The following is a 27,332-nucleotide window of genomic DNA, read 5'->3' on the forward strand; positions in this document are numbered from 1 at the left end:
GGAAATGCAAGGCCAATATGACCTCTTCAGGGAGTTCCAGATCAGCCACCTCTACACAGCCAGACTTTGTCTCAAAAGACTTGCATGTGCAGGCTACATAATTTTACCTTTTTTTTTTTTTCGAGATAGGGTTTTTCTGTGGCTTTGGAGCCTGTCCTGAAACTAGCTCTGTAGACCAGGCTGGTCTCGAACTCACAGAGATCCGCCTGCCTCTGCCTCCTGAGTGCTGGGATTAAAGGCGTGCGCCACCATGGCCCGGCTTTTTTTTTTAATTTATGCGTACGGGTGTAGCTGTGTGTGCCACTTGTGTGCTGGGGTTTGTGGAGGCCAGAGCGTAGTCTCCTGGTGCTGGAGTTCTAGGCAGCTTTGGGTCACCTGATGTGGGCCCTGGGGAGTGAACCCCTGAGCCCTCTCTCCAAGTGGCGATTTTACTTTTATGTATGTATGTATTTTGGTTTTTCGAGACAGGGTTTCTCTGTAGCTTTGGAGCCTGTCCTGGAACTAGCTCTTGTAGACCAGGCTGGCCTCGAACTCACAGAGATCCGCCTGCCTCCTGAATGCTGGAATTAAAGGCGTGCGCCACCACCGCCCAGCTGGCAATTTTACTTTTTATGCATTTGTAAGGATTGGGGACATAGTTCAGCCAGGCACAAGGCTGAGTTCAATTTCTAGTACCACATACACACGCGTCAATGCACACCTACACATTTCTACTTTGCCTACGCCTTCCTATGTATCATGCAAACACTCTCCCTTTGAGAATTTGGTTGCAAAGTTTTCCTGGAAAATACGCCCTTAGGCGTGGGCGCCCGAGTTCTTCGGCCAGGGACCAAGAGACACTGGTCCAGTCATGATGGAACTCAGCATCCTTCCGATCTGAGGCGTTTTCTTCCCAGACCCCGCGCCACCGGGGTGGGACGTGAGTAAACTCTGGGCAGCAGTCCGGAGGGCGGGGCGGACCTAGGGGGTCTGAAGGCTGTGGGAGGGTAGCGGAGGCTGGCCCGCAGAGACCAGGGTGATGAGAACCCAGGCTCAGCCATGAGGGGAAGGCCCGAAAACCAGAGGATCTTCCAGTGAGCTCGGCCCGCAACGCGCCCTGCGCTCCAGTCCACGGGTGGCTCATTTGGCACACGCGAAGTGAGCCATCCCAAAGTCCAAGGACCAAGGGGCAGAAAAAGTCCAGGCGTCACGATGCCCTGGCCGACAGCCGCCCAACCTAGGGACCCAGGGCGCACGCAGCCACGCCCAGCGCCGCTCGGCGGGGCAGGGGCGGGGCGGTGACTTGGCTCGAGCCGATTCGCCCGTCTCGGAAGGGGCGTGGCGACCCACTTCGGGCCCCGCCCCTCCTGCCGCCCAGAGTCCAGAAGGAAATAGAGGCCTGTCCCGGGCCTGGCGCGGAGGGAGGCGGGGCAGTGCGGGGCGGTGGCTGGGTTCAGAGTCCCGGGCGGCCAGGCTGCGGGGGAATGAAGCCTCCGCCTTCCCCGGCAGAAGCATTTAAATACGGCCGCGGGCCCTGGATTCGGGCAGCGGCGGGCGGAGAGTGTGAAGGAGGCTACGGCTTGGAAGTAAGGCTCTGTCCGAGCGAACGGGATCCGAGTGGCCGCCGTGCTCCTGCCTTGGAAGTGGGTAAGCGCGGTTCCCCGCGGGATGCCTCCTTCTCGCGGCCGGGGTGTGCACGCGGCCCGGGGCTCGCGGCGGGGCTGCCCATCGCATCATTCTGGTCCCCCTTTCGGGCCCGGCGGAATCGCATCCGGCGCCTGCAGGAGGTCGGGCGAGGAGGGCTTTTGATTTGCAACTTGTGAGTCTTCGGGCCGGTTCTCATCTTCCCACTTTACGACTTGAAACGAACAAGGTTTTCCCGCCGCTTCGGAAAGCCAAACGCCCCCACCCCCGCCCCAAGGAAGGGGTCCACCCCGTGGGGCCTAATAGGAGGCTTAAAGTCCTATCTGTGCTTTGTTGAGAATTAGAGTCTGCTCACCTGGGGGTCCGCTGCTCTCCTCTGGTAGCCCCTAAGAGAAGAAAGCAACGCCCCCTGAAAACGAAGCCCTAAGGCATTTATCCAAATATCTTAGAGTCTTCTGCAGCCTATTGTTGGCCGAGGCAAATGCTTGGACGTTTTACTTGATGTCAGGGAAGGCCTCTCTTGGGGGCTTCAGAGACCATGTTTTGGGGGAGATCTTGAACATCTTCATGTCCTACGTGTAAGATAATTGAGCAAGGCTGGGAAATCTGCTAGGGAGAAAGGAGGTGCTCTCTGGGTGACAGAGCTCATACGTGGGATACACAGAGGACTTACTGTTCATCCGTTCACCTCAAAGGCCAGTCTTTGGGTTTTTTTTCAACTCCCCTAAGAAATAGAGAACAGTAGTCTGGTCTGTTTCTTCTGAGGGGTCTGGACTTGAAAGAGCTGAGTGTTTCTGCTCTGAGGCAGGCTTATGTGTACTCAGCTTCTAGTCTTAGCTAAATGCTTCACAACCCTGGTTTGGAAAAGAACTCATAATATATCCCACCCCCCACCCCACTCCTCCCCTCGCCTTCCTCTCTGTACTCTAACCACTAGGCAAACTCCATCTTTCCCTGTATTTCCACTGCTTTGCTCTTGCCCGTTAGACATAGAATTAAGTCTTTCACAATAGTTTTTAACCCCCTTAGGTGGGGCATTTTATTAAGTATGTGTCCAGGAAATGACCGACCGAGATGAGCGAGATTGGTGTACCCAGCTGTCTATCATGTCTACTGTTTAGCTAATCAGTAGCTATGAAGAGGGGTGGCAGATGGATTATATTCTGTTCAGATTGCAGCATAGGACATTTGCTGGCTGTTAGTGACATCTTGTAGGGTGAAATGTTTATCTGAATTTAAGAGATTTTACATAGGGCCAGGCGATGGTGGCGCACGCCTTTAATCCCAGCACTCGGGAGGCAGAGGCAGGCGGATCTCTGTGAGTTCGAGACCAGCCTGGTCTACAGAGCTAGTTCCAGGACAGGCTCCAAAGCCACAGAGAAACCCTGTCTCGAAAAACCAAAAAAAAAAAAAAAATTTTTACATGAACAATAGTTTCAGGCCGATGTGATATATTGTGATTCCCAAAACACAGAGGTGGGAACTCAGTTCAGAATGACCTATTCACTAAGCAGATAGGCCCAGTTTTCTCTCATTACCGCGAGGGTCAGAGGGCGAACAAGTAGAACTAGGAAATGGTGAGATGAGCCTGCAGGGAGAACACTCATGATGTGGGATTCCCCTCTGTATGCTGTGAATACCATTGGTTAATAAAGAAGCTGCTTTAGACCTGTTATGGAGCAGAACTTAGGTGGGCAGAACTTAGGTAGGCGGAGAAGACTAAACTGAATGCTGGGAGATAAAAGGAAGGCAGAATCAGGGAGAAACCAGAGCCAGAACTTTAGCAGGTAAGCCACAGCCACGTGGCGATACACAGACTAATAGAAATGGGTTAAATTAATGTGTAAGAGTCAACCAATAAGGGCTGGAGAGATGGCTCAGTGGTTAAGAGCATTGCCTGCTCTTCCAAAGGTCCTGAGTTCAATTCCCAGCAACCACATGGTGGCTCACAACCATCTGTAATGAGGTCTGGTGCCCTCTTCTGGCCTGCAGACATACACACAGACAGAATATTGTATACATAATAAATAAATAAATAAATATTAAAAAAAAGAGTCAACCAATAAGAAGTTAGAGCTAATAGACCAAGCAGTAGTTTAATTAATATGGTTTCTGTGTGATTATTTCGGTTCTGGGTGGCCGGGACAAACATGCGGCCGCCTCCGACACACTTACCTGCCAACTTTGAGTTGGATCCCCAGAACCCACAGAGAAAGGAAAACCTAGACCCCCCAAAGTGGTCCTCTGACCTCACACATGTGCCATGGCCTGCATATAACATACAGAGAAAGAAAAAAATAAAACTCTAAAATTATAAAAAATGAAAATACAATCAGAAAACATCTGTATCATAAAGCTATTGGTAACTTTGTATCACGCTCCATATTGAAGTTTATTGAGGAGGCTGGAAAGATGGCTCAGCAGTTAAGAGCACTGGCTGCTATTTCAGACATCCTGAGTTCAATTCCCAGCAACCACATGGTGGCTCACAACCCTCTATAACAAGATCTAGTGCCCTTTTCTGGCCTGCAAGGATACGTGCAGTCAGAACACGGCATACATAATAAGGAAATAAAAAAAAGCTTATTGAGGATTTTATTGAAACTTCCAAGTAACTTTATTTGGTTTGCATCGGTTGTGCATCCATCTTTTCCATATTTCCATCCATTGTCATGTACGAGCTGCACATCATTTGAAGACTAGAAGGCAAAGTTACCCAAGATGAAGACCAGCTCATCAAGTAGCTGAGTGTTGTGGCTCGTGTCTGTAATCACAGTCCCCAGGAGGCTGAGGCAGAAGGATCACCACCATTTCCAGGACAGCCTAGCTGCAGAGGGAAACCTTACTGAGGGAGAAGTGGGTGTGTGTGAGGAAAAGGAGGAGGGAGAGAGAACGCAACACTAGAGGGGAAAGAAAAGCTTATTCATTTCTCCAGTACAGATGCAGCTGTTGTCAATAACTGCTCCTTGGAAAGAAAGAAAGGCAGATAGGAAGTAACTTGAGGACTAGGGGGTGGAACACAGTGGTGGAATGTTTACCTGAGATGCTTGAGACCCTGGATTTAATCCCCAGCACGATAAAAAACAACCAAGTAATATTAGAGGTAACAGGAAAATATGATGACATTCTTTAGGTGGCTAAAGAAGGTAGCAGTCTGATTGTTCACTGCAAAATATCAACCATCTTAACTAAACCTATGAAATAGGAAGTCTGCAATACAGAGTCCCATGGGGACAGTTAACTCAGTACGTGCAGAGGGATTGCCATACAAGGTGTTGGAGGTATAGCAGTGAACGGCAGCTGATAAGGACCAGCAGCCTTGGTGCTGGAGAGAGGCCTCAGAATTTAAAGACCACTTGTTCCTCTTGGTTCAGCTCCCAAAGTTCACAGTGGTGACTCACCGCCATCTAACTCCCAGGCACTCAGGTGGTTTACCTTAAAACACATTAAATAGATAAATCTCAAAACATTTTTTTAAAGATTCATTAGTCTCGGGATACCTTATTAAACTGTGAACTCCTTAAAGCCCAGGAATTTATCTTCCATAGACATTGGATCTATGCTTATTCTGTAAATGGTAACAGAAATAGGGCCTGCTTGAGCTTGAGGGTGTAGTCTGCCATAGTAGCTCTAATGTCTTGGCTGTGGAATCAAGTTGTAACTCTGAAAGATCCTCTGGAACAACATGACTTAGAAGTTCTCGCCGAGCAGTGGTGGCACATCCCTTTAACTCCAGCACTGGTGGAGGAGAGGTGGAGGCAGGTGGATGTCTGTGAGTTCAAACCCAGCCTGGTCTGGGTACACAGAGAAACCCTGTCTTGAAAACCAAAAAATACTACTTACTAGTTTAATTAGGGAGGAAAGCAGGTGTCTTTTATTTTTATGTATTCTTATTTTATGTGTGTGGATGTTTTGGCTGCATGTATGTCTATACCAAGGGTTCTCAATCTCCCTAATGCTGCGACCCTTTAATACAGATTCCATGTTGTGGTGATCCCAATCTTAAAATAGTTTCTATTGCTACTTCATAACTGCAATTTTGCTACTGTTATGACTCGTAATGTAAATATTTTTGGAGATAGGTTTGCCAAAGGGGTCACGACCCGCAGGTTGAGATCCACTGACCTTTACTGTCTACATGCCTGGTACTGTGGTCAGAAGAAAATCCCCTGAACCTGGAGTTATGGTTGGTTGCGAACCCCTATGTGTGTTAGGGATTGAACCTAGGTCCTTTGGAAGATCAGCGAGCGATGATAACCACTGAGCATCTCTCCAGCCCCTCATCAGGTATCTTATATTTATTTGGTGGTTCTGGTTCAGTCCTGTGAACCTTGGAGATAAACCTATAGGCCCAGAGTTAACTAGGGTTTAGATGTTGATTTATGTCAGTGTGGCTGATAAAGAGACTGAGTAGATAGATACGCTACGGTGGAACTTTGCTGTCACACTGGAGGGTTTTGTTGCAGGCTGGAAGACAGTGGCCTGGTGTCTCTGGGAGATTGGCTCCAGGTCTACTGCAAATGCCCACAACTGGAAATGCTCAAATCTTTTAAGTAAAATGGTGCAGTAGTTATCTGTCTATAGCCTATGCATGTCCTCCTGCAAACTTTAAATCCTCTGAGTTACATATGATACCTATAATTGTGCATCATGGCACATTCCTGTCATCCTAACATAGGAGAGGTGGAGGCAGGAGGATCATGGGCATAAGACTATCTGTCCCAGGCTACATAGCAAGTTCTAGGCTAACCTAGGCTGCCTAGGGAAATCTTGTCTCAAAACAAACAATTAAAGTAATACCTAAAAAGTCTATATGTGTTCTCAGTAGAAATCCAACTTTTTTTTTTTTTTTTTTTTTTTTTTTAAAGAAAGGTCTCACTATGTCACTGTGGCTGGCTGGCCTGGAACTTGCCATATAGACCAGGATGGCTTCAAGCTTGCTTCTGCTTCCCTAGTGCTAGGATTAAATATGTCTGCCATTATACCTACACGCATACACAAATACACACCACACCTCACACTTGATTCTGTGTGTGTGGACCTCCTGGGTATAGAGAATGTACTTATACTTGAAATTGAAGCCATCTTTTCTCTCTCTCCCTCCCTTCTTTCCTTCCTTCCTTCCTTCCTTCCTTCCTTCCTTCTCCTTCTTTTCTTCCCTCTCTCCCTCCCTCTCTCCCTCCCTCCCTACCTCTCTCCCTACTTCTCTCTTTCCCTCTCTATCTCCTTCCTTCTTTACTTATTTTTTTTTTTTTTTGAGATAGGGTTTCTCTGTGTAACAGTCCTGCTGTCCTGGAACTCACTCTGTAGACCATGCTGGTCTCGAACTCATAGAGATCTGCCTGCCTCTGCCTTCTGAGTGCTGGGGTTAAAGGCCTTTAATTATAATCCCGGCTAGGACCACCTATTTCTGCTACTGTAGCTTCTGGAAATTCAGATTGATAAAGCATCAGAACAGAGAATTTTGAGGAGGCACGCTATCTGTCCCCACTTTCCTGGAACCAGAGAATTTCTTATCTCTAGAATCCATGCCCCAGTCCTTTTGTATGACAGTAAATATCATGTATTGTGCTGTATTGTTCCTAACTCTTTCAGTCTCCAGACTTGAACTGAAGCCGCCCTGCTTGGAAACACTTCCCCTCTCCTAGCACAGAACAGGGTTAGTTGTGGCAGTGCTCTGACTGTGATGGTTCCATTCGACCATGTAAGCTGTTACTAGATTACGCTTACCGATTGCTGCCTTGCTGTCCTGAGAGAGACATTCAGGGGCCAATGTATGTAGCTATGGAGGACAGTTACTGCTCCCCACAACTCCTTAGTTCTCATTGCTTTACCCACTGAGCGTACAGCCTCACTTCTCTGTGTTTATTCTTTTACTCTTATCTAGAATGTTCTTTCTGATTTTGTTCTCCCCTTCCCCAAATTCCACCCATTCTTTACTGCAGGCTTAACTTCTGCATCTCCATTGAGATGACCTTTCTCTGCCTCTTTCTCCTTCTTTTTCTTTAAGTGCCCCATATTATTATTGTGTGTTGGGTCAGAGGGCAATGTTCAGGAGCCAGTTTTCTCCTTCACCTTATGTGGGTTCCAGGGACTGAACTCAGGCCATCAGGCTGGTTCGGCCAGCACTTTGTCCTCTGAACCGTCTCATGGGTCCCTCTTCATCCTCTTTCTTCTTTGGACTTGGACGTCATTTTGCTTTCTAGTTGACTATCTTTTTCTCATGTGGTCGTTTTTTGGGGGGGTGTGATTCTTTCTTTTCCCTCTTTAAGTTACCACTTTTCAGAGATCCCTTCCCTGTCCCCTACCCCACAGACAGTTCCTGTGTGTTTCTCTACAGGGCACTTACAAAGGCCATGGCTCTTCTTGCTCCTTACTGGATTGTAACTGTGGGAGGGCAGGGTCTGAGCTGTCTTATTATTGTATCCATAGCACACTGAACAACGGGAGCTGTTACATGGAGGTATGTAATAAATGTCTCCAGATAGTTGTTAAATACTTCAGCGTCAGGTCCTCTATCCATGGCCAAGTTCTCACCCATTTTTTTTAAGATTTATTTATTATATATACAATATTCTGCCTGCATGTATCCTTGTGGGCAAGAAGAGGGTACCAGATCTCATTACAGATGGTTAGTGAGCCACCATGTGGTTGCTGGGAATTGAACTCAGGACTCTTATCCTCTGAGCCACCTCACCAGTGCCTCTCACCCATTTCTTACTGTCAGGAACATTACTTTTTTTGTGTGATGGGGAAGGAGTAGGCCCTGGGACAAGTTGAAATAAATTTTCTGAAACCAGAGGCCGAAGTTTTCCGTTTGCAGAGGTGGGACAGCTGTGGTGTCGACTGGAAGCATGGGAGAGTTTCAGATGATTCTCCAGCTTCATCACTTAGTGTCCCCAACGTCATCTTTTCCATCCACTTGGGTGGGGGAAGCAAGATGGGTGAGGCAAGGAGAGATGGGTGACTGCCAGAAGCCAGCTTTTGGGTACTTACTCTTGGTACTTTTATTCCCAAGGCAAGTCTTACAATCCTAAAAGTTTGATAGGAGTGTTTGATTTTTGTAGCTTCACAGTGCGAATAGAGAACTTTTAACTCACTTACTTAGGCTCTTAAGGAATCAGTTTTAATATCTCCTGGTAAATGAATCCATGTAGAGGGATGCAGCATAACAGTGAGAAAGCCAAGGCAGGGGAGCATGGGTGTGACTTTAAAATACAGTAACTTAAAAAGAAGCCAAGCGTAGACACTGTCTATATGTGTGTTTCTTCAGTTCAAAACTACGATTATGCCAGGCATGATGGTGCACACCTTCAATCTCAGCACTTGGGAGGTAGATCTCTCTGAGTTCGAGGCCAGCCTGGTCTACATAGCGTGTTCCAGGACAGCCGGAGCTGCATAATAGAGAAACCTTGTCTCAAAAAGACCACAGTGTGCACATATAAGTGAGGGGCTAAGTAACACCGGGAGTAGACACAAGAAGCAAGGGAGCTGCCTGCAGAAGCAGAGTCAGTAGGGACGGGTAGAAGTGAGGCTTCTTTTTATTTTTTAATGTTTGTTTGTTTGTTTGTTTATTTATTATGTATACAATATTCTGTCTGTGTGTATGTCTGCAGGCCAGAAAAGGACACCAGCCCTCATTACAGATGGTTGTGAGCCACCATGTGGTTGCTGGGAATTGAACTCAGAACCTTTGGAAAAGCAGGCAATGCTCTTAACCACTGAGCCATCTCTCCAGCCCGAAGTGAGGCTTCTTGAGATAGATTTTCTTGTAACCCATGGCTTTGCCAGTGACAGGGTGACTCAGCTGGTAAATGCTCTTGCCAACAAGCCTGAGGACCCTAGCTCAGTCCCTGCGATTCACATGGTGGAAGGAGAGACCTACCCTCCACTCCAAAACTTTTACGTATAACTCTTAAGAATACTTTCTTAGCCGGGCGCTGGTGGCACACGCCTTTAATCCCTGCACTCGGGAGGCAGAGGCAGTTAGAATGCTTTCTTAGTAGAGTTATGAAATCCCATGACTTGCCTATTTGGGGAACTAAAACTGTGTGTGCTTTATTTTTTGCAGTAGTTAAGACTCAAACTCATTAGCTCAGCTCATGCATACTGGGCCAACAGTCTTCCACTGAACCACAGATACGTGATTGGTCTAACCCAGAGCACCTTCTCCCATCCTGCAGGAGTCCACAACAAACTGTTAAGCTCTCTGACTGCTGTTTTCCTTCTCTCTGGGTTGCATGAATGGGTTTGAATGTAATGTCTGAGACCTTGGCAGAAACTGAAGTGACCGGTCATTACAGTGAATAACCGGGCATTCATATATATGAGCCAGTTCCTTGTAAATTTTTACTGTCAGTCATTTCACCCGATGACTATTGAAAACATACTAAGATCAGTGCAGCAGTATTAGTAACTGCAGAAATGACTTTGCTGGGCTAGGGAGATTGCTTGTTGTGTAAGCCTGAGGACCGAGTTCAGATCCCTAGCACCCAAAGCTCTTGTGGCCGCACATACCTCTCACCCCAGGACTGAGAGCCAGAGATGGTGTGGTTGGGGACTGCTGGCTAGTCAGCCTTGCTCGATGATCGCAAGCTCCAGGCTCAGTAAGACCAGAGCCTCAGAAGGACAGGTAAAGAGCAATAGAGGAGCATGGTGTGGGCTTCAGGTCTCTGCATGCTCACACATAGGTGTTGCACACCAGCACACACACACACACACTCCTGTAGTGTTTTCACAGTTTCTAACTAAAGTTGAAATAGTTTCAAGATTATTGTCCAATATTTAAAAATAATCTGCCGATGCCAAGTTAAGAATTTGAGGGATGTTTTTGTTCTATTTTCTGCTTCTACAACAGCACCTGTGATGGATAATCTATAATGAACAGGAATTTCTTGGCTTAGGGTACTAGAGGTTGGCAAAACCAAGATGGAGGGCTGACAGTTTTGCTGTGTCATTCCCTGGCGGAAGAATAAAAGATATGAGATCAAACCTGTAGGCCTAAGCCCTTTTATAATAGGGATTAATCCACACTGAGAGCAGAGCTCCTCTTATGCCCCACCTACCAGCTCTTTTGCACGGGGGAATTAAGTTACCCGCACACTTCCAGAGGGACGTGTTTAATCAAGCAGGCGAATAGTCTTCGAGGCCAGAGCTGAGTCATGGAACTAATCTGACCATCTGTGACCATCTAAACCTGCGGAAAACCTCACCTTTGTACCTCACCTATAACCCTGGTTTAGAGGACAGGCTTTATTTTGCTTCTTGATTTTCTAACTCTCAGGTCATTATAATCTGTTAGAGATTTTCCCTCTTTTCGTGCGAGCACAGTGGGGGAGTGGCCGAGTCATCTGACTGGAATGTTATTTTCCATTTACAGTTTTCGCAATTCCTGTGAGCAAATGTAGGAACTTGCTCCAGACACCCGACGGTTTTGTGACGGATGTGCCAGTGATTTGTCCACATTTTCTGTTTCTAATACCACAACAGAACATTCCTGATTGTTTTCCTTCTAGTTGAGCCATGGTCGAAATCAAGAAGATCTGCTGCATCGGTGCGGGCTATGTCGGTGGCCCCACGTGCAGTGTCATTGCCCATATGTGCCCTGAGATCAGGGTAACGGTTGTCGACGTCAACGAATCGAGAATCAACGCATGGAATTCCCCAACCCTTCCTATTTATGAGGTAAATTATATATTAAATAGCTTTGTGTTTATGCTTATTGTTTTCTTACTGTGTTGGTTGACTATTTTATATATACTATTATTGTGATGTCTATGGATGCAACCAATTTCAGTGAATAAGGTCTGGCTGGGCATGTTGGTAACACCCGTGATCCCAGCTCTCATGAGGACTGGAGTTAGTTCATGGTCTGCCAGTTCTACATAGCTGGTTAAGGCCAAACAGGACAACAGAGAAACCCTGCTTCAAAACAAAGCAAAGGTTCTGGATGGTGTTTGAATGTAGCTCATCCTAGCTTAACTAGCTGACATAAGGCACTTATTTCAGGAAGGAAGGAAGGACGGATGGACGGACTAAGTGTGGTAGTGCATGCACTATAATCCCAGTGCTTTAGAAGCTGAGGCAGGAGGATTACTGAACTACATAGTGAGTTCCAGGCCAGCCTGGGCTGTATAGTAAGCCAAAAGTATACAACAAAAATTTCAGATAAGAAAATGTTCTGGGCCTTTGAACAGGGAACATGGCACATGATTAACATGTGTCAGGCTCTGAATTTCCTCTCCAGTACTGCAGAAGAGAAAAAGACCAAATTAAGGACAATAAAAAGACAGTCTTATTATGTCAGGAATGCTGAGAGAGAGAAAAGTGTGCCAGAGCTGGGGTATTGCCCAGTTGGTGGAGTGCTTGCTCAAGTTTTTCCCAGAAGGGGCATGGCAGTACACTCAAGAGTTGGAGTCAGAAGGGACAGAAGTCCCACGAGAGAGTTGGAGGCCAGTTTGGGATACATGAGGCCCTGTGGACTGTTGGGTATGATGGAGCACTCCTTTAACTCTGACACTCAGGAGGCAGAGGCAGGCTGACCTCTATGAGTCTAAGGCCAGCCTGATCTACACACAAGTCCCGGGACAGCCAGTGCTAAATAGACCCAGTCTCAAAAAAAAAAAAAACAAAAAAACAAAAAAAAAAACACCTCCTGAAACACAAAAATAATAAGTAGATCCCTGGTGTTTGGGAGACAGGATGGCTATCCCAGAGTTCTAGGCCAGCTGGAGCTGCGTGAGACCCTGCCAATAAATAAATAAATAAATATTTTATTTTATATATGGGACTAAAAATTATTTGTATGCACTTATGGGGTACAGTGTGATATTTCTTGTACAGTGCTTAGTGATCATATCAGAATAATTAATCCTATCTTTCACCTCAGAATGTTTATCATTTATTTGTATTAAGAGAATTTTCGGGGCTGGAGAGATGGCTCAGCGGTTGAGAGCACTGACTGCTCTTTCAGAAGACTCAAGTTCAATTCTCAGCCCCCACAGGCAGCTCACACCCATCTATAACTCTAGCTCCAGGGCTTCTGACACCCTCACACAGACATGCATGAAGGCAAAACACCAATGAATATAAAATTTTAAATAAAGAGCCAAGCAGTGGTTAAAATGAAAACAGAATTTTCTACAAACTGTTTTGAGATAATCTAATTGCAGCTCTCGGCCAGCGCCCCTGCTGTCTCGAGAGTGTCAGAAGTCACCCTTCCTGTCCAGCTGGACTTCTGAACCCATTACCGGCTATCACTCTCCCTGCCTCCGGTAATCACTGTTTTATTCTCTGTGTGATCAGCTCTCCTGGCTTCAACATCATGAAGGACATGTGGTATTTGTCTTCCTGTGCCAGATTCACTTCATTTCACAGAAGACTGGTTAACTTGTTCTCTGCAAAAACACACCTCCGCAACATTTTCTGTCATTCTAGTCCCTGGTCAGGACACCTGAAGAAGTCTAGTGCATGTTGGGGACCCCACACATGTTGTATATTGTTGCTGCTCCTGCTCAGGTGTTAATTAGTACGGGGTATGCGTTTACAGTTAGACCTCCTCCAGTAGCTTATGTTAGAAGGCCTCAGGGCCTGGGAGATGATGGTTCAGCTCAGAAAGGCATTTGCTATCAAACCTGCCGACCTGAGTTTGGTCCTGGGACCCCCATAGTGGAAGGAAAAAACTATTCCCAAAAGTCCTCTGACCTCCATATGCACACCATGGCAAGTACAAGCTATGACACATTTGCATGTACACACACAAGAATGAGTGTTAAAAATAAGTTAAAATTAGTAAAGAATAAGACTTTAAGCTTAGTAGTGATGGTGCATGCCTTTAATCCCAGCACTCAGGAGGCAGAGGCAGGAGGATCTCTGTGAGTTCGAGGCCAGCTGGTCTGTAGAGTGATTCCAGGATATATATGTGTATATATATGTGTGTGTGTGTGTGTGTGTGTGTGTGTGTGTGTGTGTGTGTGTATCCCTTGTCTTGGAAAACAAAACAAAACAAAGCAAAGCAAAATACTGTGAAGAGCTCCTCTTGGGACTGGGAGTGTAGCCTTATGAGAGAACAGACAGCATGATCTAGGCCACTGCAAAAACCCAAAACAAACAAAAGAAAAAGTTTATGAATGTTCATCCTCCAGTTAGTTTAAATCAGAGGCCAAGGAAGATTCCCATTTTGCAGTAGAATGGTATCACTTACGTGTAAGTATTTTATTTTGTTTCTTTCATCGGAGACAGGATCTCACTGGACGAATCAGGCTGGTTGGTCTCAAACTCAAGTCCTCCTGTCGCCTCCCGAGGGTTGGAGCCCAGGTGTGCACACTATGCTCAGCTGTGTCTTGTTTGATTTTTATTTTTTAGAGACAAGGTTTCTCTGTGTTCCTCTGCCTGTCCTGGAACTGGCTCTATAGACCAGGCTGGCCTTGAACTCAGAGATCCGCCAGCACCTTCCTCCTGAGTGCAGCCATGTCTAAGTCCACAATCTTTTGACTTTCTGTTCACTTGTTTATCCTCCCTTGCTTTGTTAATGGTTTTGTTTTGTCCCCTGCTTTTTAGTTAGAGAAATTAGTTTGATGTGGAAATTTCCAGAGTAGATTCTCCTGGTTGACTCCTGAGCTCCCTTGAGTATTTCTAACATTTTCCTGCATCCTCTAGTCCCTGTAAATTGGCAGTTGGATCTAGAGGACAGATCTGCTCAGATCTGGGCTCAGTTTTCTCTCTCTACAAGAATACTTGTGGACTGATGGGGTGACTCTGGGTAAAGGTGCATGCCACCAAACCTGTTGACCTGAGTGTGACTTTGGACCAACACTGTAGGAGAGGGCTGACTCCCAAAGGTGTTCTTCTGACCTCCACACGCATACCACGGCACGCACACTTCCACACCCAAAATAAATGTAGCTTTTTAAAAAGTTAAACAAATACTTTTTAAGTGGCAGTGTTCCTTTTAAAAATTTTTGACATAAATATGTCCCCAGATAAACTGCATGGTAAAAAGTAGTAAAGATTTTCAGGGCTTCTTATAGTAGGACTTGGAAAAACAAGTACTATTGTCTCCTTGTTTAAAGCAAACACTGGCTTCTACAACCACCTCTATGGTGTGAATCATGGGGCAGGTGCAGAGGCCATGGCACGGATACGACTGCGTTCATAATGACAATGCAAAAACTTTGCTTGGAATCCCAGGGCCTTGCAGGGTGTGATAACTGAGTTGATACGAGGGGTTAATGGTTAACGCATCACCAGGTCCATGGCAAACAACGAGAAGGCATTTTAGAGCTGCTGATCTTTGTGCAAGTTCAACTTTGCTTTGCTTTGTTTCATAACATCCTTACTTACTGTGTCTTGTGTATGCCCCTGTGTCTTGTGTATGCCCCTCCTTTTTCCGGTTTTCACAGGACCTCCCAGGGTAGCCGGTCTGACCTCAAATCCACTGTGTAGCTCAGCCTTGCCTCAGACTCAGTTCTCCGGCCTCAGCCTCCCAAGTGTCAGGACTACAGTGTGTGCTGCCACGCCCAGAGACCCTCAACTGTCCTTACCAAACACCTTGAAGTTACAGTACAACATAGTTGATTATGTTTGCTGTTCGTCTCAGGATTGGATAATACTGTGTTCAACTCCTTTTTCTTTTTTCCTTCTCTAGCCTGGATTAAAAGAAGTAGTAGAATCCTGTCGAGGGAAAAATCTATTTTTTTCTACCAATATTGATGATGCCATCAGAGAAGCTGATCTAGTATTTATTTCTGTAAGTAGTTTGCTTTCCCATGTGATTTTATTTATTTATTTTTAATATTCCTGCCTATAAAGGTTTCTTTGTTTTTATTTGGCATTAAGCCAGTTTTCTTAACTGCTGAGTCATCTCTCCAGCCCTAAAATTTCTCTTTAGAGACTTAATAATAGGGGCTGGAGAGATGACTCAGAAGGTAAGAGCACTGGCTGCTCTTCCAAAGGACCCGAGTTCAATTCCCAGCACCCACATGGCAGCCTACAAATGTTGGTAACTCCAGTTTCAGGATCCAACACCTTCTAACCTCAATGGGCACCAGGCATGCACACAGTTCATGTACATATACATAAACAAAATATACATATAACAAAATATCTTTTTTAAAAAGACCATCATAATATTTTGCATGTAATAGATAGGTACTCCTTTAGAGTAAGGACCTCTGAATTCATTCATTTTTATCTCCTGGCCTTAGCTTGGAACCTTCCTGCCTGCCCTCGGATCTAGCATATGTAAGGCCACCCTCCCACAGAAGAGTTCTCTAGATGTTTCCAGTTGTTTCTTTCTGTGGTTATATTTGTAAAGTGTATTGTGTTGTTCTGTGAGAGTTACGAGCTTCCTACTGTTGGTAGTTAACAGAGGTCGAGGCACTATCTTGAGAGCACTGGAGAGCGCTCACAGGCACCGTGTGTGCTTCATCCCAAATGCTTTCTCTAGGTGAACACACCCACTAAAACCTATGGAATGGGGAAAGGCCGGGCGGCAGATCTGAAGTATATCGAAGCTTGTGCTCGACGCATCGTGCAGAACTCAAATGGGTACAAAATCGTGACGGAGAAAAGCACAGTCCCCGTGCGGGCAGCAGAAAGCATCCGCCGTATATTTGATGCCAACACAAAGCCCAACTTGAATTTACAGGTATGAAGAAAGGAAACACCACAACTGATTCTTCTTAGGGCAAGACTGATGCCTTCGAGTTACCCACGATTCATTCTAGCCTAACCTTGCCTCTGTATTGCTCTTCTAGGTGCTGTCCAATCCTGAGTTCTTGGCAGAGGGGACAGCCATCAAGGACCTAAAGAACCCAGATAGAGTCCTGATTGGAGGGGATGAGACCCCAGAGGGCCAGAAAGCTGTCCGGGCGCTCTGTGCCGTGTATGAGCACTGGGTGCCCAAGGAAAAGATCCTCACCACCAATACTTGGTCTTCAGAGCTTTCCAAACTGGTCAGTGCAAAGCTCGCAGCTCTCCATTAAATCTGTTACTGTGTTTAGACAGTGTATTCCATGTTACTGAGGCCAGTGTCAAACTCAAATCCTGACTCTGCTTCCTGACTGTGGGGATCACCACACACACATGTACACACGAAAATATTTCTTTTGCTTTCCCCCCCCAGTGCTGGAGATTAAACCTGATGCTTTACCTGTTCTCTACCACTGCAACTTAATATCTTTTTAAATTGTCTTTTCTAATCAGTTTTCCACTGTCTCCTCCAAATGAGCCCATTAGTATCTTATGCGTTCTTAGTAGTTTGCATCAGCTCAGTGAGCTCTCCTGACATATAAGGTCGGGTTTTCACTCGCCGTCTGTCTTCTCCCTTTTGTCTTATATTTGAAGGCAGCAAATGCTTTCCTTGCACAGAGGATCAGCAGCATTAACTCCATCAGTGCTCTGTGTGAAGCGACGGGGGCTGATGTGGAAGAGGTGGCCACAGCTATTGGGATGGACCAAAGGATTGGAAATAAGTTCCTAAAAGCCAGCGTCGGTAAGTACAGTTTTCTCTATGTTACACAGGTTACTAATGCTTTCAGCTTTATAGAAGAGTTGTGTTTTCTTTGTAATTTAATATCCTTTAAAAAAAAAAAGATTTGGGGCTGGAGAGATGGCTCAGTGGCTAAGAGCATTGTCTGCTCTTCCAAAGGTCCTGAGTTCAATTCTTGGCAACCATATGGTGGCTCACAACCATCTGTAATGAGGTCTGGTGCCTTCTTCTGGCCTGAAGACATACACATAAACTATTGTATATATAATAAATAAAAAAATAAAAAATAAATTTAAAAAAAAATTAAAAAAAAAGATTTTAAGTCAGGCACTGGTGGCTTATGCTTTTAATCCCAGCACTCGGGAGGCAGAGACAGGCGGATCTCTGTGAGTTTGAGGTCAGCCTTGGTCTACAGAGGCTAGTTCCAGGACAGGTTCCAAAGCTAAAGAGAAACCCTGTCTCAAAGCAAAAAAAGGGATTTTAGAGGTACTAGGGAGATGGCTCCGTGGTTAGGAGCAATGGCTCTTGCAGAGGGCCAGAGTTCAGTTTCCAGCACACGCATGGTGACTCACCCGTCTCTAACTTGGGTTCCTGCACCCTCAGCTCTCTTATGATCTACATGGAACACATGCATATATGCAGACAAAACATTCATACACATAAAATAAATCTAAAAAGAAAACATCTCGGGCCTGTGAGATGGCTCAGTGAGTGAGGGCACCTGTCCCCAAGCCTGGTAACTTGAGTTTGAACTCATGCTGAAAGGAGAGGAGAGACCCCATCCCCACCCCCCGAGTTGTCATCTGACTCCAGTGTGAGCTGTAAAGAAGAAGTGAAGTTGGGGCAAGCTCATCCTTGCCCTTAGGAAGTCGAGGCAGGAGGATCAGGAGTTTGAGGCTAGCCTCTTTTATATAGGTTGCCCTGATGCCTTTGAACTTGTGTAGCCCAGGCAGGCCATGAGTCTAACTTTACAGTAGCCCTGTGGTCAGTTCTCGTTATCTGTGGTAGTTATACCGTGTTATAGCGCTAAAAACACTTCACAGAACACAACTTAGTGAAACAAACCCTGTCTCCTAATAAAAAATATATAAAAGGAGTTAGGACGTGACTCAGTGGTAGGAGTGCTTGCCTAGCGTGTGCAAAGGCCTACCTAGGGTTCAATCCCACCACTCACGCACATGCGTGTACACACTGCTAGTATTTCTGAGGTTAAACGTCACTTCCTAGTACCGTTTTCCCTGCCCTTTTTGATGTTTTCCCTCAGTATAATAAAAATAGCTTCTATTTACATAAGGCATATTATGTATCATATTCTATATCAGTACTTTATCTCCTTCAATTTTTTTTTTCTTTTAAGACAGAGTTTCACACAGCCCAAGATGACTTTAAATTGCTCTGTAGTCAAGGTTGTCCTCAAACTCCTAATCCTCCTGCCTGAACCTCTCGTGGGCCAGAATCACAGATGTTTGAAACTATACTTGGCATTTTTACTGCTTATGACCTATTAAGGAGGTGATGTAATTTTGTTTCTAGAGAGCACTCAGAGTCAAGGGAAGTTTTGTACATTGTTCAGAATCCTGCAGTGCTGAGGCCAGATGTTTCTGCCACTCAAGTCCTTACCTCCCTATGACAGCCTGAACTGTGCTAGCTCAAGGGTGAGCTCCAGGGCGAGCCCAGACACAGCCCACAGTTTGTCTTTGGCTACCACCACGCCCACAGCCTGGCCCTTGTCTTTGGCTACTGTGTCCCACCACGCCCACAGCCTGGCCCTTGTCTTTGGCTACTGTGTCCCACCACGCCCACAGCCTGGCCCTTGTCTTTGGCTACCACCACGCCCACAGCCTGGCCCTTGTCTTTGGCTACTGTGTCCCACCACGCCCACAGCCTGGCCCTTGTCTTTGGCTACTATGTGGCTGCAGTGGCAGAGGTTAACAGTCGTGGCAGAGTCTTCATGGCCCACGAGGACTGAAATATTAACCATCTGGCCTTTACCTTAAAAGTTTCCTGGCTCTGCAGTAAAGCAGGAGATGTAGGCAGTCATACAGGTGAGCACAGGAGAAACAGAAGATTAGTGCAAAGGAAACGTCTAATGGAGCTGGAGAAATGGCTCAGGGTTAGAACGTTTGTCCTTGTGGGTGGATGGCCCATGCTCAGGGTCCAGCACTCACACAGTGGTCAGCTAAACCATCCATCCCTCTTCCGACATCTGAGGATGTGCATATGCATTCATGCAGGCAAAACACCCACATAAAAAATAAAATCCTCTTTTAAAAGGAAAAAGATCAAATGTAGATTTAATAAAACTTGTTTTGGGGTACTGTTTGGTAAATATTTGAAGAGCTGAGCTGATTATCTATAAATGCCACGTGATTTATAAATCTGCTTTTCCAATTTTTATTTTTTATCTTGATACTGGGTCTCATGTAACCCAGGCTGGACTTGAACTCACCATGTAGCCGATATTGTAGAGATTTTACCACAGAATTTAGTTTCTGGATCTTACCTGAAAAAATGTGAGTTCTTTTTTTTCTTTCCTCAGGTTTTGGTGGGAGCTGCTTCCAAAAAGATGTTCTGAATTTGGTTTATCTCTGTGAGGCTCTGAATCTGCCTGAAGTAGCTCGCTATTGGCAGCAGGTATCTGTCTTTGTCGTCAATGACTTCTGATTAGAGTCTAATTCAACATGGCCTCCTTGATGAAATGGTTTTGACCATTTGAACTTGTTCCAGGAACTCAATTTTTTTATTTCAGGTTTATTTGATGAGTATCTGTTTTCAATTAGTCTTTTTTCCTAGTCAACTGTGATGGGCATTTTTTTATACATTGGTATTTCCTATTTTATAACTAGATCTCTCCCAGAATAAGTCAGGAAGTAATATCCTTTATGTTTGGGGATATGTGTTTTGAGACTGTCTCATAAAGAGGCTGGCCTTGAACACCCACTCCCTCAGCCTCCTCCTCGTGAATACTAAAATTACAGGCGTGTACCATCATCATAAGAGATGGGGTCTCATTGTGTAGTCTAGGCTAGCCGGGAACTTGGTGTGACGCGCCCACGTTGTAATATTTTTTTTCTCTTGAACTTAATGACTTTATTTGACACAAAATACCATATGTCTGTGGGAACAGCAAACACCAAAGACAAAGGAAAAAAACCACAGTTCTATGTAATTTATAATTAACAGGAAAGTGAGTAGCACGCATAGCAAAAGGCTAAGCTTTGGGGAGAGTCTTTTCTAAGCAGTGCCCCTACTTTTGGAATTCCCACTGTGTTGTCTGGTGGACACACCTGCCTCGTTCTGGGCCATCGAGAGGTGCAGTGGGAATGAGAGCGTAACTACAGACTCCCCACGCCATAGCACACTCCTCAGAAATGACGTTCAATGGAGCAATCCATGATGTGGCTCCTGCGGATGGCACAGTATCAACCGCAATATCTCGGGCCCAGAGGCTACTGCGTTCCTCTTGGTGCCACTGGGGGTATCCACATCCATCGCTGCTGCCATTTTAGAAATACACGCATATTGTAATATTTTAAGTGGTTTGCATCTATGGGTACTCTCCTCCTCTCTTTCAAATTCACAGAGCTAAAACGGGAACCCCTTCCTGGCTTATCAAATGCTTGTTTTTTCTGGGTACTCTTTGAATGCAGAACACTGTTTACCCCTCATCACTAACGTTATCCCCCATTTTTAGATGAGAGAAGATACTTTGAGAATGACAGATTTGCCTAAAGTGCCAGCCAGAATATGCACCGTTCCCAATGGTTTCCTGAATCCATAATCTTCAGATTTCAGCAGTAGCTATGGGAGCGAATCTGTATAGACAGACTCATTTTCTGTGTATTTCACTCAGCCAAGCAGGTGGCTTCATCTTGCCATCCAATTAAGATGAAGCCCTGATTTCCCGACACTTTGGGCTTCTTTCCAAGCTGCCAAGACTTGAGACCATTCCTGAAAGCTTTTGAAAAGGCCCCCCCTTCTCCCCCAGCTCACTTCATCAGCAACTTAACCTAGCAGATGTCGGATGCTCTGAGACACTCTGACTCAGGGCATTTGGTTAAAACGCTTGTCCAGTACTTGTGTTGTCACGGTTTGTGCAGAAGCAGCTCTCCCTCTGTGTGGTGTCTGTTCCTGTCTGCTCATGGTGAGCCTTGGTGGATGGTGAGTGAGTTGGTGAGCTTTGGCGAATTAGTGAGCTGTGGTGAGTTGGTGAGCTGTGGTGAGTTGGTGAGCTTGCAGCATTTGATGAGTGCTTGGAGAGCTGACTGCTCACCACCTTGTCCCTTCTGGGGACTTGAAGAAGCGGGGTAAAGGTGCCTTATTTAGGCTGGCTTTGTGGCTGGATCTCACATGCCTTCAGAATTCAAGCCTAGCTGTGTTCCCGGAGTCTTTTCATCTACCCGAACGTCACTCACAGCCTACCAAGCCAAATGAAAATGAATATTTTCAGAAAGGCTCTATGGAAGGGGACTAGTGGATTAAAGGCAGGTGTCACCACATCTGGCAATTGGTGGATTTTTTTTAAAGATTTATTTATTTATTATGTATACAACATTCCTTCTATGTATGCTTGCATGCCAGAAGAGAGCACCAGATCTCATTATAGATGGCTGTGAGCCACCATGTGGTTGCTGGGAATTGAACTCAGGACCTCTGGAAGAGCAGTTAGTGCTCTTAACCTCTGAGCCATCTCTCCAGCCCCCAATTGGTGGATTTTTAATTTTCAGATTTAAATCTGAATAACAGTGTTGAGTAAACTTTGCGTAATATGTGAACCATATATTTGTATAGCAGCATTTACGAGAACACCATGTGCATATACTAGATGACACTTTTGTAAGCTAACATTGTATATTATAATATGATTTCAGGTCATAGACATGAATGACTACCAGAGGAGGAGGTTTGCCTCGAGGATCATAGACAGCCTGTTTAATACAGTAACTGATAAGAAGATAGCCATCTTGGGGTTTGCATTCAAAAAGGACACTGGCGATACCAGGTATTATTAGTTCTTTTTGTTGTTGTTGTTGTTCCTAAGATTCGTTTATTTTATGTGCATTGGTGTTTTTCCTGTGTGTATGTCTATGTAATGATGTCAGATCCTCTGGAGCTGGAGTTACCAACAGTTGTGAGCTGCCATGTGGGTACTGGGAATTGAACCTCAGTCCTCTGGGAGAGCAGCCAGTGCTCTTAACTGCTAAGCCATCTCACCAGCCCCAGGTATTAGTTCTTTAAAACCATAAAAGTGTTTTTGGCCAGGCAGTGGTGGCGCACGCCTTTAATCCCAGCACTTGGGAGGCAGAGGCAGGCGGATCTCTGAGTTTGAGGCCAGCCTGGTCTAGAAGAGCTAGTTCCAGGACAGGCTACAAAGCTACAAAGACACCCTGTCTCGGGGGGGGAAAAAGTTGGTTTTTTTTTTTCAATTTTACCTATGCTTAGTGACTCAGGGTATTAATCTCAGGAGGCATAGCTAGAGACAGGCAGATCTCTGTGAGTTGGAGGCCAGCCTGGCCTATATAATAGCAAGTCCAGGCCAGCCAGGGTTACACGGCGAGAAGTGTGCACACGGCGAGAAGTGTGCACATGTGCACACAAGCCATGGTATTCGTGTGGCGGTCAGAGGACAACTTGGAGCAGCCAAGTCTCTCCCTTTTTTACCTGCTAAACATCTCAGGGCCAGAAGTGGGTAAAGGCACTTGCTTCTAAGCCTGATGGAACTAGAACGAACCAAAGAATAACATTTCAAACCTTTTGAGAGAGTATGGGAATCTTTCATCTAATCCTGATCTTCCCGTTGATAGAAAAGAATTGAAGTACATGTGATTGTACATATGTGTATATGTGCGTTTTCTATAGTATTTTATTCTCTATATATAACAATGCCAGAAGAGGTCTGTTAACAAGGTGCCTCACTCAGCGGAAGAAGGCCTGGGTATCTCGTGTGTGTGTTAGCCTGTCATGGTGGTGCATGACTTTAATCTCAGCCTTTTAGGAGGCAGAGGTAGGTAGATCTCTGTGAGTTTAAGGCCAGGCTCATCTACAAAGTGCGTTCCAGGACACCCAGAGCTACACAGAGAAATCCTGTCTAGAAAAAATACTCAAAAAAAAAAAAAAAAAGAGTCTATTTCCTCAACAGTTTAGCTTAACTAGAACTTCCCCATATCTTAAATTTCCTGATATTCTGATATTAGAATATGTCATTTAGCTGGGTGCTGGTGGTGGCGTCTGTCTTTAATCCCAGCACTCTGGACGCAGAGGCAGGTAGATCTCTAAATTTGAGGCTAGCCTGCTCTACAAAGGGAGTTCCAGGACAGCTCAAGCCACACAGAGAAACTATTTTTCAAACAAAACAAACCAAACGACTGTGTCATTTAAAGCAATGACTGGTCTCTCCTGCAGAGAGTCCTCCAGTATCTACATTAGCAAGTATCTGATGGACGAAGGCGCACACCTCCATATATACGACCCCAAAGTCCCCAGGGAACAAATCGTTGTGGATCTGTCTCATCCAGGCGTGTCGGCGGATGACCAAGGTAGGACTCTGTTCTCTAACCATTTTGAGTATAAACCCACACAACTGTTTTCCTTTGGAACCTTTAGTGGTTGCATTTTCTTTCGCTATCACGGTTGGCTCTGTATGCAGCCTCATTTCTCAAAAATTAAACTCTTAGGTATCATGTTCTCAGCTTTGATCTGAAGTCACCACTGGTGTTTCAATCCAGCAATTTTTGCAGGGGTCAGGGATGTATATAGCTCAGTGGTATTTCATAAAGCCCAGAGAGTCCCAGGAAATACTTCTGGAGAAAGTTTGGGGTGCTCCTGGTTCCCCATTATTCACTTCTGTCAGACACTCTTTCTGCAGGGCTAGTGTTATGTGCGTAACTTCAGATGCCTTGTTTCCCATCTCTCTTTTGGGCATTGTTGCTGTTTTCTAGTGTCCAGACTGGTGACCATTTCCAAGGATCCATATGAAGCGTGTGATGGTGCCCACGCCCTTGTTATCTGCACCGAATGGGACATGTTTAAGGTGAAGTCTCAGAAATTACATTAAGAAAAATCCTAGGCACATTCCAGTATCAGCATTGGTTGGATATGTGTCCACATGGTGTTCTAGTTCTGCATTTGCTGTGTCTTCACAGGAACTGGATTATGAACGGATTCACAAAAAAATGCTGAAACCAGCTTTTATCTTTGATGGGCGACGTGTCCTGGATGGGCTCCACAATGAGCTGCAGACCATTGGCTTCCAGGTAATCAGGATTCTGGGTTGGTCTTCAGAGGATAGCCCTATGGAGTCTGTTCTCTCCTCCCTCCTTTATATCTGTCCCCCAGGGCTTCCGGCTTGGATAGTGAGCACCTTTGCCCTCTGAGTCATTTCACTGGTCTGGTCTGTTATAAACTCATTGTATGGGTTCTAGAATTGCCATATTTTCTAAGTTAGCAGTAATATAACTGGGCAAGAGGTCTTCTCTGGGAAGTCCTGATTTCTTTGGTGACCGTTCACTCCTTCCATATTTGACATAAAGTTGAGCTCCTTTACTTAGCAGCTAAGAGGGCCTCAGGTGTCTGTCATACAGAAACAGCATGTGCCCTAGCTCACCTCATAGCATGAGTCAAGTAAGAAGACACTAGTTACATTGTCCTTATACCCCAGGGAAGACATGGGCGATGGGTGGGTGGCCACTGAGAAGATGCTTCACTGTGGCAGCAACATTGTCCTCTTGTGAGCATAGCCAACATCCACCTCATCCGGTACCCAGGCCCATCAGCTGGTTCATCCTGTACCTTTCCTGGGCTGAGAGATCTGAGGGGAGAGCACAGGCTTCGTGAGGCAGCCTTCTTTAGTGGAGCTCGGGGAAGCTGACTGAAGCTGCCCAGAGCCGTGCCTCTGTGTGTCCTCAGGCTACTGACAAGTTGTTACATTCTATCTCCTGCAGCAGTGTGGGCTTGGAGTGGAGGCTCCAGCAGGGTCAATTAGGGAGGATTAAAAAGTTGCTGGAGGAGAGCTGTCGGCAGGAGACACGGGGACGTGTTGAGCGGAGGGCCTGTGCGTGCCTCAGCACCGGCATGCAGGCGCCAGGATAACTGTGTCTGGTTTCTTTAGCTTCTTACTCACTTGCTGAGGGGCCATGTCTCTGTCATCTGTGAGACACTGGCTTCCAGCAAGAGTTAGTTGACAACTTTGTTCACTCCTGTCCGACCTTGGGAATTCCTCCAACCTACCTTCCCAAGCGGACAGCAGGCCTGCTCTTCAGAGCTGTCATTTAAAGTCAGGAGTGTTGCCAGGCGATGGTGGCGCACGCCTTTAATCCCAGCACTCCGAAGGCAGAGGCAGGCGGATCTCTGTGAGTTCGAGACCAGCCTGGTCTAAAAAAAAAAAAAAAAGTCAGGAGTGTTAAATTTTTTGTTTGTTTGTTTTCTTCTGAGACAGGGTTTCTCTGTAGCTTTGGAGCCTGTCCTAGAACTCACTTGGTAGACCAGGCTGGCCTCAGATTTACAGAGATCGCCTGTCTCTGCCTCCTGAGTGCTGGGATTAAAGGCATGTGCCACCACAGTCTGGCAATAGTGTTATTTTTAATTTTCCTCTTGTTTTATTTTTCTTTTTTGAGATAGGGTTTTCCTGTGTATCCCTGTCTGTCCTGGAATAGCTCTATAGACCAAGCTGGCCTCAAATTCACAGAGATCTGCCTGCCTCTGCCTCCCAAGTGCTAGGTTACCTAGCTGAGTGTTATTTTAAAATGTTATTTCTAAGACATATGTAGCAAGATACATACTTAAAATTATTTTAGCCAGTTGTGGTTTCACTCAGGAGGCAGAGACAGGTGGATCCTGAGGCCAGCGTGGCCTACAGAGTGACTTCCAGAATAGACAGGGCTAACCAAAAAAAAAAATAAAAAAGGTGGTTGTATGGGGCTGGAGAGAGCACTCACCGTTCTCCTCCAAGTCCTGAGTTCAGTTCCTAGCACCCAGATGGCAGCTCACTACTGATGCCTTCTGGTGCAGATGTGCACGCAGACAGAATGACTCATAGTCATAAAGAAGTGGAGCAGCCATGTCTGTGACTTGATTACAGGCATGCCGTTCCCTGCACTCCCGCAGGACAGTCTGTGAGTTAGAGGCCAGTGTTACATAGCAAGACCCTGTCTCTAAAAACCCAAACAAATACAGGCCAGCAAAGGGGGGCAACACTTGATTCTAGAAACACAAAAATAAAGGAGCCGAAGATCTCTCAGCCACTCAGACAACTTGGAAAGTTTTTCTCCTCGTCCTCCCGTCTCTCTCTACATACGTGCACTGGGATTAATGGTTCTATTTTTTTTCCTCTTCAGATTGAAACAATTGGCAAAAAGGTGTCTTCCAAGAGAATTCCGTACACTCCTGGTGAAATTCCGAAGTTTAGTCTTCAGGATCCACCTAACAAGAAACCAAAAGTCTAGATGCTGCCATTTTCTGTGATTATTTTGGTACTTCAGGATAGCCGGTGTCTGTCTGATATTAAATGGGAAATGAACTACATGTTTTTAAGGAAACAAAAATATTTTTTTAATCATCAAATTTATACTAGCTATATGGGTGTTAGCATATCGAGGAATTATGAGTGTAGAATAATTTTTACATATTTTTATATTATTGTCCTCTCAGTTATTGGATGGAAAACAATCATGTTGGTTTAAATGTGGTCAATTTTTGTAAAATAGAAACTTTGAACTCTTTCTAGCATCACAGACTGTCTACAGACTGACTTGATTACCAGGGAAAGGCGGTCTCATTTTCCTGGGCTTATCACTCAGTGGGGTTTTGAAGCCATGAAATCACTGTGCTACCATGTTTGGGCCGGTCGAGGTTCTCTGTCCTTATTGTTTTAATGTGATATGTCATTAGTGGTTTTAATTGTTTTTGTTTTCCCCAAATGATCACTCTGCAATCCCTTCCCTGTTTAACATGAATAATACTTTCTTTTTGAAAGAGTTTAACCCAAGGAGAAAATCAGTATTGTGGTCTGTGTTGTCCCTTAGCTTCCGCCACTGACTGTTGCTTTTGCAGCCGGAGTCAGAAAGTGTTTGTTACCCTTCTTTTGATTATTTCTACTACAATTCTAAGTTCTTCCTTTAACAAAGAAAACCAATAAAATCTCATGTGTAAACTAAAAAATTTTCTAAGTTACATATATCTCTTTTACATGTATTTATTTGGAGGGGAGGTGGGATATGTACAG

The 27,332-nt window shown here is 45.4% G+C and overlaps 1 protein-coding gene across 1 annotated transcript; it reads left to right on the forward strand.

Moving 5' to 3' along the window:
• The first annotated feature begins 1,348 nt into the window (after nucleotides 1-1,348).
• On the forward strand, nucleotides 1,349-27,268 carry Ugdh (UDP-glucose 6-dehydrogenase). Its single transcript, XM_075943407.1, has 12 exons — nucleotides 1,349-1,626; nucleotides 11,139-11,307; nucleotides 15,269-15,370; nucleotides 16,070-16,270; nucleotides 16,380-16,577; nucleotides 16,969-17,116; nucleotides 19,653-19,747; nucleotides 21,985-22,115; nucleotides 23,516-23,649; nucleotides 24,052-24,143; nucleotides 24,256-24,366; nucleotides 26,446-27,268. Exons 2-12 carry the CDS (start codon nucleotides 11,146-11,148, stop codon nucleotides 26,551-26,553), a joined length of 1,482 nt encoding a protein of 493 aa, XP_075799522.1. The 5' UTR covers nucleotides 1,349-1,626; nucleotides 11,139-11,145; the 3' UTR covers nucleotides 26,554-27,268.
• Nucleotides 27,269-27,332: the final 64 nt, after the last annotated feature.

The sequence above is a fragment of the Microtus pennsylvanicus genome, chromosome 12 (genome assembly GCF_037038515.1).
Source record: "Microtus pennsylvanicus isolate mMicPen1 chromosome 12, mMicPen1.hap1, whole genome shotgun sequence".
Lineage (NCBI taxonomy): Eukaryota > Metazoa > Chordata > Mammalia > Rodentia > Cricetidae > Microtus > Microtus pennsylvanicus.

What these genes read in the sequence shown, in the direction of transcription:
- Ugdh (XM_075943407.1), top strand. Translation starts at nt 11,146, where the DNA reads ATGGTCGAAATCAAGAAGATCTGCTGCATCGGTGCGGGCTATGTCGGT. An exon ending in CTGATCTAGTATTTATTTCT is followed by an intron (nt 15,371 to 16,069) that starts GTAAGTAGTTTG and finishes TGCTTTCTCTAG; the next exon opens with GTGAACACACCCACTAAAAC. An exon ending in CTTCAGAGCTTTCCAAACTG is followed by an intron (nt 16,578 to 16,968) that starts GTCAGTGCAAAG and finishes TTATATTTGAAG; the next exon opens with GCAGCAAATGCTTTCCTTGC.